The following is a 9,064-nucleotide window of genomic DNA, read 5'->3' as shown; positions in this document are numbered from 1 at the left end:
GGTGGGGGGAGGCCTCAGGGAGAGGGGGTGGGGGAGATCACAGTGCGGCCAGGGAGAAAGGGCAGTGCCCGCAGCCTGGGCACCTGCTAGGGACGGAGAGTTTGTGTCCCCACTGAGTTCAGACGCTGAGACCCAATGGGGCCTTTGGGAGGTGATTGCGATGAGGTGAGGTCAGGAGCGGGGGAGCCCTCAGAAATGGGGTTAATGCTCTTATAACAAGGACCTTGAGAGATCCCTCCACCTCCCACCACGTGAGGACACAGGCAGAAGCAGGAGTCTGCACCCAGAAGCGGCCCCCACGGAGCCCGATCCTCCCAGCCCTGCCCTGAGACGTCCACCATGTCCTCAGAATTTTTGTCCCAGCCCCAGCAGACTAAGACGCCCCTCCCAAGCCTGCCCTGGGGGGTCCCTTTCCTTCCACCCCAACACCCCATTTCCCGCTTGGAGCTTGTTCCACTCTCTGCCCGAGTCAGATTTCGGCCCTCAAACCTATGACACGTGTGACCATGAGCCGCTAGGTGTGCCAGCCTTGGGGACTCTGGGGTGATGGAAGGGTGGGTCTTGGTCAGACGCTGTCCCCACACCGTACCATGAGGAGGGCCCTCGGCCCTGAACTTCAGGCTGGGTCTCCAAAGGTGCTGGCGGCCGCAGTGTGTAAATGTCAGGGCTGGGGCTGAGGCCCGGGCAGCAGGGGACCCGGCCCTGGAGGGGATTGGCCCCAGGGGTGGCCTGGGGGATGGCAGCGCCTGGTGGAGTCAAACTCCATCCAGCCTGTGTCACTTAGAATTCCAAGTGTCGGAGAGTCGGAGACGTCCTTCGTACACATCAGTGGGATGACCAACAGGGTCGCCCGGGACGGACGGCTGGAGTGGCAGCCTTTGAAGTCACAGTGGCCTTTGGGGTCCAGTGTAAGGTTCAGAGGTGTGGCAGGCCGGAGGGAAGCTCCTGTGGGGAGGGAGTGAGGCCGCCCAGGCCTCCCCCAGCGCTTCCTCCCAGCCTGGGGGACTCTGCCTGTCCCCAAGCAGCCCCCCACCGAAGCTGAACCCATGCCACCCCGTCCGTGGGACATGCTCACAGCAGCTGCAGCAGACGAACACTCAGCCTCCAGAAGGCCACACCATCCTTAGGGTCCCCTCCCCGTCCCCTGGGGTGAGGAGACTCGGGGGAAGGACCACGGGGAGGCGGGTGTAACTGCACGACAGAGGCAGCTCCCCAGCGGGCCGCTCCGCTCCCCTCCCAGCACCACGATTTTCTTGGCAGATAAACTGAGCTTCAGGGTGCATCCCCTACTGGGCCACAGAGACTCTGTGCCCAGCCGGCCCCCGGACCCCCATCTGCCCACTGCTCACTGCTAGAGTGGCTGGTCCCGGGGCCTGTGCAGACTCAAACCCGGCACCCCTTGGCTGGGGGGTCACCTGAGACCCAGACTCCCTCTCAGGGTCCCCACAGCAGCCCAGGCCCGTCACCTGTGAGCACGGTGGGAAGTACTGGCCCCAGGCCTTCTCAGCCCGACCACAGGACACTGCCACGTCCACCCTGCAGAAACAGCCGGCAGCGGGGATCCATGCAGAGGCCCTGGAGCCGCCGAGAGCAGGAGCGGCCGACCCCACTCTGCGGCAACAGCCCTCCCAGACCCACGCCTGGCTGTCCGCACAGCTGGACCCAAGGGTGGGCAGGGAAGCTCTGAGACATTGCTGCTGTGCCTCGCCCCTGCCCCCCCGTGGGGGTGAGGTGCCCGTCGGGCACTAATTAGAGCTCCGAGCTCAGAACTGACAGTCAGGGCGGCTCCGGCACAAACATCTCTAACCACACAGCATCTCTAACCACACAGCATTTGTGTCTAATGGGTTGGGTTGAAATTCCCTAGGTCTAGAACCCAGCTGAGCCACTGTGCCAATTTGCAATGAGGTGGAAAGAGCAGAGCCTGCTAGACATGGCACGTCCCATGACTGGGTGATGGGAGCAGGAGGCACCTCCCTGAACGGGGCTGGGCCCCAAGGCTGGGTCCAGATGGAGGAACCGGGGTCAGACTCCAGGCTGTTGCAGAACCTGCACTGGGGGTCCGGGAAGGAGGAATGGCAGCCCAGGGTCTACCCAAGATGGGCAAGGGCCACTGGCACACCCCTCAACGCACCATCCCAAGGCCAGCCCAACTCACCCGCAGCCTGCAACGCCCACCGCCCGCCCACCTCCCCAGCCTGGGAACACTCCTACGCAGCCCTCAAAACCCACTCCCGGGGTCTTCCTCTAGGAAGGACACCTGGGCTACTCCTCCTCCCTAAGGCATTTGCGGAACAACTACTGTGTGTCAGGGACCGCTTCAGGTTCTCGGACATGAGAGTAAACAGATGGGGCCAGCTGTCAGGACTGGGCACAGCAATGGCGAAGGACAAGCTCGGGGCACGCCGGACACACGGACCTAGAGTGAGTGGTGCTCAGGAGCTGGAGGCTACAGGGTGGAGGGGAAGGGGTGCATCCGGCCCAGGCCAGGGCCCAGCAAGAGCAAGGACCCAGCAGTGGGAAGTCCCGAGGGTCCTAGACCATGTCTCCTGTGAACCCCCTCAAAGCCCTGCCCCACAACCAGCCTGCATAATGCAAAACTACCAAAGGGACCTACGGGAAGGTGAGTGGTCCTCCTGGGGCTCCCCAGAACCCAGCAGAGAACCCCACATGCAGGAAGGCTTCCCTTGGTGGCCACACCTACACACACAGTAAGGCCTCACACCACATGGAGACTGTGGACATTAACCTGCCAGCAGCATTGACCTGCGCGCACAGGGGGGCCTCACGTCACGTGGGGCTGTGGGCGTTGACCTGCGTGCACAGTGGGGCCTCACGTCATGTGGAGCTGTGGGCGTTCACCTGCGCGCACAGCGGGGCCTGTCACGTGGGGCTGGGGGCGTTGACCTGTGCCTAGAATAAGCCTCTTAATCCAGGGAGCTGCCACCTATCTGGCCTCACAGTCCCTGCAGCTCTGAGACCTATCACGGAGCCATGGCCAGACCCGGCTGGTGGGGTGGAGGTGGGGGGTGGGGGTGAGGGTGGGCGTAGGGGCCTCCCGCTGGCTCCCTGCCTGCCCACTGCCAGCTGGCTGCAGACCTGGGACCTGGGTAGCCTCGAGGCCAGGGCTGCGCCAACTTGGCCATCCTGGCTCTCACCCGTGTCCGAATCGATCCACCGGCAACTCGATCCATTAAGTCAGATTGGAATTCTTGGAAGCCAGCAGGAAAAGGAAGGCTCTGTGAACCGTCTGAGTCATTTTTTTTTAAACTAACAATGGGCACCTCTCCTCTCCCAGCTGGGGGCTGGACACACGCTGTTCTGCTGTGTTCTGGAAGGTGCCTCTGCCCCTGCTGGGGGAGGGGACCAGACAGCCCTGAATGTGGCAGGGGCTTCCCTTGGAGAGCCACGGCGACCCCACCCCTCCCTCCTTCCCTCCCTCCCTCCCCACGGCCACACCCCAGCTTCCACCCTGCAGAGTCCAGGCTGGGCCAGGTGGGCTGCACTGCCCGCAGCTGTTGAAAGCCTCGTGCCAGCACTCCGAGATGGAGCCCCCCATCCTGGCAGCAATGGGCTAAATTCACGCTTGGCTGCTGTGAAATGGTAGTTATCTCCACGTCCTGGGCTCTGGGGTCTAGCCCCTACCAAGGGTAGGATCCAGGAGGAGCGAAAGAAAGGCACCTGGCCCGTGGCCGTGGGGTGGCCTTGAACCCAGAAGTCCCACAGGAGACTTCAGCCGGGTGCTATGAGAGGGAGGAGCAAACTGAGGACGCCAAGAGCTCTGCCCTGCCTCGGGGACGCTCTGCTTCAGTCCCCTCATCTGAGAGACCATGGCTCTGTGGTGGGTCTCAGGGCTGCAGGGACTGTGAGTCCAGCCAGGTGACGGCTCCCCGTATCAGGAGGCCTACTGTATGCACAGGTCAACTTCCACAGGCCTGCGTGACGCGAGGCCCTACTGTGCACGCAGGTCAATGCCCACAGCCCCATGTGACGTGAGGCCCCACAGTGTGCACAGGTCAACGCCCACAGTCTTTCAGAAGGAGTGGGGGAATTCTCGCGGGGTGAACCTGCTGGTTTAGACCAGTGGTTCTCAGGGTGGCGGCTGGGGAGCCCGACCCTCCTTCCCTCGCCCCTCCTACGGGCGTCCCCGGACACTTCCACCAGGCCGGGCAGCAGAGGGTCTTGCAAAACTGCAAAACACAGCCCCACTTCTCACTGAATTTTTAATGTTTTGAGAAATATAACCCTTTCCCATGAAAGAACATGTTATGTTAACACACAAAGAGCTTATTATTGTGGTTAAGTGACTTAGTAAATAATTTTTAAAATTTTCTCATGTTAAATACTAAAGTGGTAAACAGTGAGCAAGAGAAGCCGGTAGCGGAGGCTCTGGGCTTCGTCCGTCCACACTGGCGGGACGGGTCCCAAGGCCGGAGGCACAGCCACTGTTCGGGAGGTTGGGGGGGAGCACACCTTGTCCCACACTCCAGACGGACGTCCTCCCACCCCGGGGCTCTGACCACCTTTGTGCCTGCTGGGCCTCCCAGTGCCACCTGCTCAAACCCCTGCAAAGCTCCGCACCCCGTTCCTCCCTGCCTGGTCACCAGCACCCCGTCATCCGCGGCCCCCCTTCCAGCCTCGGCCTCTTGGGCACCTCCACCTTGCACCCGTCAGCCACTTAAACACGCTAGGACCGCCAACTTGCCCCACACCTCGACACCCTGATATCCACAAGGACACTTGGGATCCCCAGGTCCATGGCCACACGGAGGGCTCCCCACGCCACGCCCAGGACAGGTCTGCGGTCCTGGGACTCCAGCCCCACATCACCCCTCCCTTCCAGACAGTACCCACCTGCAGGTCCCTGGTGTCCCTGGGGCTGGCTGCCAAGGACTGACAAGGCTTAGGGCCAGTGACTGCGGGAGTCCCCACGGGGCGGTACCAGCCCTGATCACAGCCCCTGCCCCGCCTCGGCGAAGCAAAGCTGTTGAGTCCTCCCAGCCCACAGTGCTGGGCCTGGACCTGGACAGGAGCCCCGGGGGGGCACACAGGCAGCAGTAGCCCACTTCGCCCGTGGGTGCCCCGGAGAGAATAGTGCCCCAGCACAGCCCATGCACCTCCCTGCCCCGCACCCATGCGGGCGGCTCTGCCCCTGTGGCTGCAGGAAGCCAGTTATGGGGAAACAGCTGCTTTAATAATAAATCGTTTAATTAGGGAAGCCGGGAGCTCCTGCTAGGATCCAGCGGTGTGGAGTGCAGACTACCCGCTGCTCCCACGCCTTGGGGTTCCCTCCTGAGCGGGTGATGTGCGTGACAACACACAGGTACATACGTGTCCTGCTGGGGACCCCACGGCCACCCCAGAAGGAGGCGGGCCAGGCCCAGGGCAGGGTCAGGGGAGCCCTGCTGCTACCATCTTAGAGGGAAGGATGCCTGGGGGCAGCCTAGGGACAGGGTAATGGGAGCTCAGACAGAACCTAGAACATTGGGGACGGCACAGCCTTGCTCCCCGAGCATCCTTTCTACTCAACAGGGAAGACTGAGGTGACGCACTGTGGGGCGTGCCCCACCCCCAACTCCCTGCCAAGCTCCAGGGGCGCTGCCAGGCGGGAAGGGCGGACTCGCCCTGGGCCAGCCGGATCGAGGCACACAGCCACCCTCGCCCCGACACCCACCGTGTGCAGCCCACCCCCTGCGGCCCAGGGCCCTGCCCACTCCAGCATCTTCCCGGTGAAGTCCTGGCATCTGCAGCCCGGCTTCAAACTTCAGCAAAGGCTGGCGGAGACCCCAGGACCTTGAGCCGACCTGCTCTGACTCCACAGCGCCCGGCAGGGGGGCCCACGTGGGCCCCATGCCGCACCTGGACCCCAGCACCCGTCCTGGCGCCCGCCCGGCCTGTGAAGACGCCCACACCCATGGACACTGCTCCCCGCCTTGGGCTCTGCCCTGACCCTCTCGTCTGTGAGCGAGAAGAGCCCAGAACAGACTCCTCAGACCCAGTGGGCGCTCAGAGACGGAGCCGAGTTGGGGGTAGTGTCTGCCCAGCCTGGGAGGGTGGCGAGGTTGTGGACGCTGGAAGGCTGCCCAGAGCTCCAGGGACTCCAGCAGGGAGGGAGCGTGGCGGTCACTGTGGGCCGAGGGACAGCCCAGGAGGCGGGAGGGACGGAGCCAGCCCCCAAGCAGCCTTGGCAAACTGGAAATGAGGGAACCCCACAGCTCCGAGCAACAAAAGCCGCCTGAGGCTCCTCTGGTTTTCAGCGGCAGCCAACGGAGTTTACCGCCTGGAAAATAAAACCGGGTTACCCCAGCCCCATCTCCACTCAAACTTTGCTTCCAGAAGCTTCACGTCAGCCTCCTCCAGACTCCAGGCTCTGTGGACTCTGCGGTCAGGGCCTGAGGCCAAAAAGTGGGCTGTGGGCGGGGGCTGAGCACAATGGCTCACGCCTGTAATCCCAGCACTTTGGGAGGCCGAGGCAGGTGGATCACAAGGTCAGGAGATCCAGACCCTCCTAACACAGTGAAACCCCGTCTCTACTAAAAAATACAAAAAAAAACTAGCCGGGCGTGGTGGCGGGCGCCTGTAGTCCCAGCTACTCGGGAGGCTGAGGCAGGAGAATGGCGGGAACCCGGGAGGCGGAGCTTGCAGTGAGCCGAGATCGCGCCACTGCACTCCAGCCTGGTGGACAGAGCGAGATTCCGCCTCAAAAAAAAAAGTGGGCTGCAGGGGTTCGCTCCAGGACCCCAGTAACTTTCTAAGGAAAGCCTGTCCCCAGGGCCACCGGCCCATCTGGGCCTTGTCCTGTTACACCCCCGGGCTGCTGACAGTCCCAAAGCTCCATGACCCCCACGAGATGCCCAGACCGCAAGGGAGGGCCCCACAGAGCAGGCTGCCTGAGAGACCTCCCCACAAGAAGGTGGTCCCGGGCAGCGCGCGGGTGAGCAGACAGCTGGGTAGGGTAAGGGCTTCCGGGTCTCCCCAGAGAGCACCCCAGGGGTGCGGGTGGGAATGTGCTAGGGGAGGTGAGGGTCTCAGCAGGGAAAAAGGCCTGGCTGTGATGTGAGACAGGGAGCGAAGAGTATGCAGGGAGAGGGAGGGAGGGGCTGTGGGTGCAGCGGGTAGGGGGAGAACTAGAGGGATGGTCTGCCCTGTCCTGACACCCGACTGCACCTGTCCCCCTGGGGAGCAGAAGGCCCCCACACCAGGCACCCCGACCCTCCATACGAGAGCCGCTGAGCCAAGGAGACAGCGTGGGGTGGGCTCCTTGAACCCTGAGCCACGGGACCAGGGCCAGCACCCAAAACAAAAAGAAAGCCGTGCACAGGAAAGAGAGGGCGCAGCAGGAAGCTGCCCCACCATGACCTCGTCACCTGGCCCCTTCCTGCTGCACACGGGAGCCCCGACACAGTCCAGCACCCCTCACCCCGAAACCCCGTCCAGATGGTGGGGGCACGAGGAGGGCCCCGCAAACTCGGGCGGCATGAAAATCAGGAAGCTGACCAGGCCCCACAGATCACTCCTGTAGGGGGAGAGACATGTTCCCTGATTGAAGTTGGAAAACCTGAAAATCCCAAGGCTGACGGCCCCTGGGCTTGTGGGGGGCTGCAGGCCAGTGTGGTGGGCGTGTTTTTCGCTGTTCACAACCCATCCCCTCCCGTCCACCCCTCCCCTCCCCTCCCCGCCTCCGTGTCTCTCCGAGTTTCTTTTACGGTAAACCAGGCCGACAGCTGCGTCTGCCCAGCGTTGCCCCGGATTCCTCGGGCCCTGTCTCGCTGGCTCCGCCCCAAGAAGCCCTGCCGCCTGATGGCCACCACCAAGGTGCGACCTCAGCTCCCATCCCAGAGAAAGGCCCAAAGGCGTGGGGAGGGCCCTGCCCCTCACAAAGAAAGTTCTGCGGTGGGAGCAGGGCGGGCTGGGTCTGGGTAGCCCTGCAGTTGAGACACACCCGGACGGGCTGGGGTCAGGGTGCAGAGGTCAGGCCCCTCCTCCGGCACACCCGCGGGCAGACCCCGCACCCCCCAGCGGCTGGGAGCTCGCTGTAAGCCGGGAGGCCGCCCTGGAGAGGCGAGGGGGGGAGGGGGGTTCAGCCCACACTGTCTCTTCCCACCAGGACTTGAGCCCTGCACATAAACAGTCTAAATTAGGAATTAAAACATCCTTGATCCTGACCCGTGGGCAGGCCATATTTCAAATGCTCAGAAAAACACCCCAGCCGCCCAGCTCCAAACCTCTGAGCTTCCCAACGTGACTGCAGTGCTGGGTGGCCGCACACGCCCATGTCCAGCCTCATGGGGAGCCAGTCCTGGGCTCTGGATGGACCCCGCTCACCCTGGCGCCAGGGACCAGGCCCAGGAGGCAGACGGATACATGCCCCTGGGAACCAGTCCTGGCCGGCCTGAAGCCCCCACAGCCACAGTGTGTCAGCTGCCCCCACCGGCCTGTGGCCGATCCCGAGGAGTGGGCTGGGGCCTCCCTGATCTCCGAGGGAAGCACCAGGACCCCGGGAGCCGGCTGACGGGCAGAGGCGAAACCACGGCCCACACAGCTCTGAAGTGTCTCTCGGGGGGAGAGGCCGGAGCATGGGGCCGCTGCCCACGGGGAACTCGAGACGTGCGCTGTGCCCGCCAAGTACTGCTGCTGCTGCTTGGGGAAAGTCGCGGGGGCCACGGGCACGCTGGCGAGGACCAAGGCGAATGCCCGTGCCACCCTCTCGGGGCCCACTCCACCAGCCCAGTCCACAATGCCCATGTTGGAAGGTGGGAGGGCAGGTCGGGGGCTCTGGCCAGCCCAGGCATCATCTGATGCCAGCCCTTCACCAAGTGCTGTCTGGGGCAGGAAGACTCGGCCACCAGCCACAGTGCCACCCACAGTGAACACAGTGGCAAACGAAGCCCGTCCATGTCCACATTCGGGGCTAAGACCCCCAGCAAGCCTCAACCCCAATCCCACCCCACTGCAGGAAAACCGGCCGCTGCCAGGCATGCTCTGGGATGCACACCCAGCGTTCTGTTTATCTGAAATGGTCCAGAACCTTCCCTCCCTCCATCTCCTGCTGCTGAGGCTGTGA

The 9,064-nt window shown here is 63.5% G+C and overlaps 1 protein-coding gene across 1 annotated transcript in view; it reads right to left on the bottom strand.

The window, feature by feature from the left end:
- The window catches only part of CACNA1H (calcium voltage-gated channel subunit alpha1 H), a 49,061-nt gene extending 40,316 nt beyond the window's left edge, over nucleotides 1-8,745 (bottom strand). Inside the window, exons 1-2 of the mRNA XM_017858285.1 lie at nucleotides 8,432-8,745; nucleotides 8,013-8,053 (exon numbers count right to left, since the gene is read on the bottom strand). Coding sequence (XP_017713774.1) covers nucleotides 8,013-8,053; nucleotides 8,432-8,745 — 355 coding nt within the window. The remainder of the gene's footprint in view (nucleotides 1-8,012; nucleotides 8,054-8,431) is intronic.
- Between the last annotated feature and the right edge of the window lie 319 nt (nucleotides 8,746-9,064).

This window comes from Rhinopithecus bieti, unplaced genomic scaffold (assembly GCF_001698545.2).
Source record: "Rhinopithecus bieti isolate Rb0 unplaced genomic scaffold, ASM169854v2 scaffold_47707, whole genome shotgun sequence".
Taxonomy (NCBI): Eukaryota; Metazoa; Chordata; class Mammalia; order Primates; family Cercopithecidae; genus Rhinopithecus; species Rhinopithecus bieti.
The sequence above is the reverse complement of the archived record's forward strand: the minus strand, read 5'-3'. Positions and strand labels throughout refer to the sequence as shown.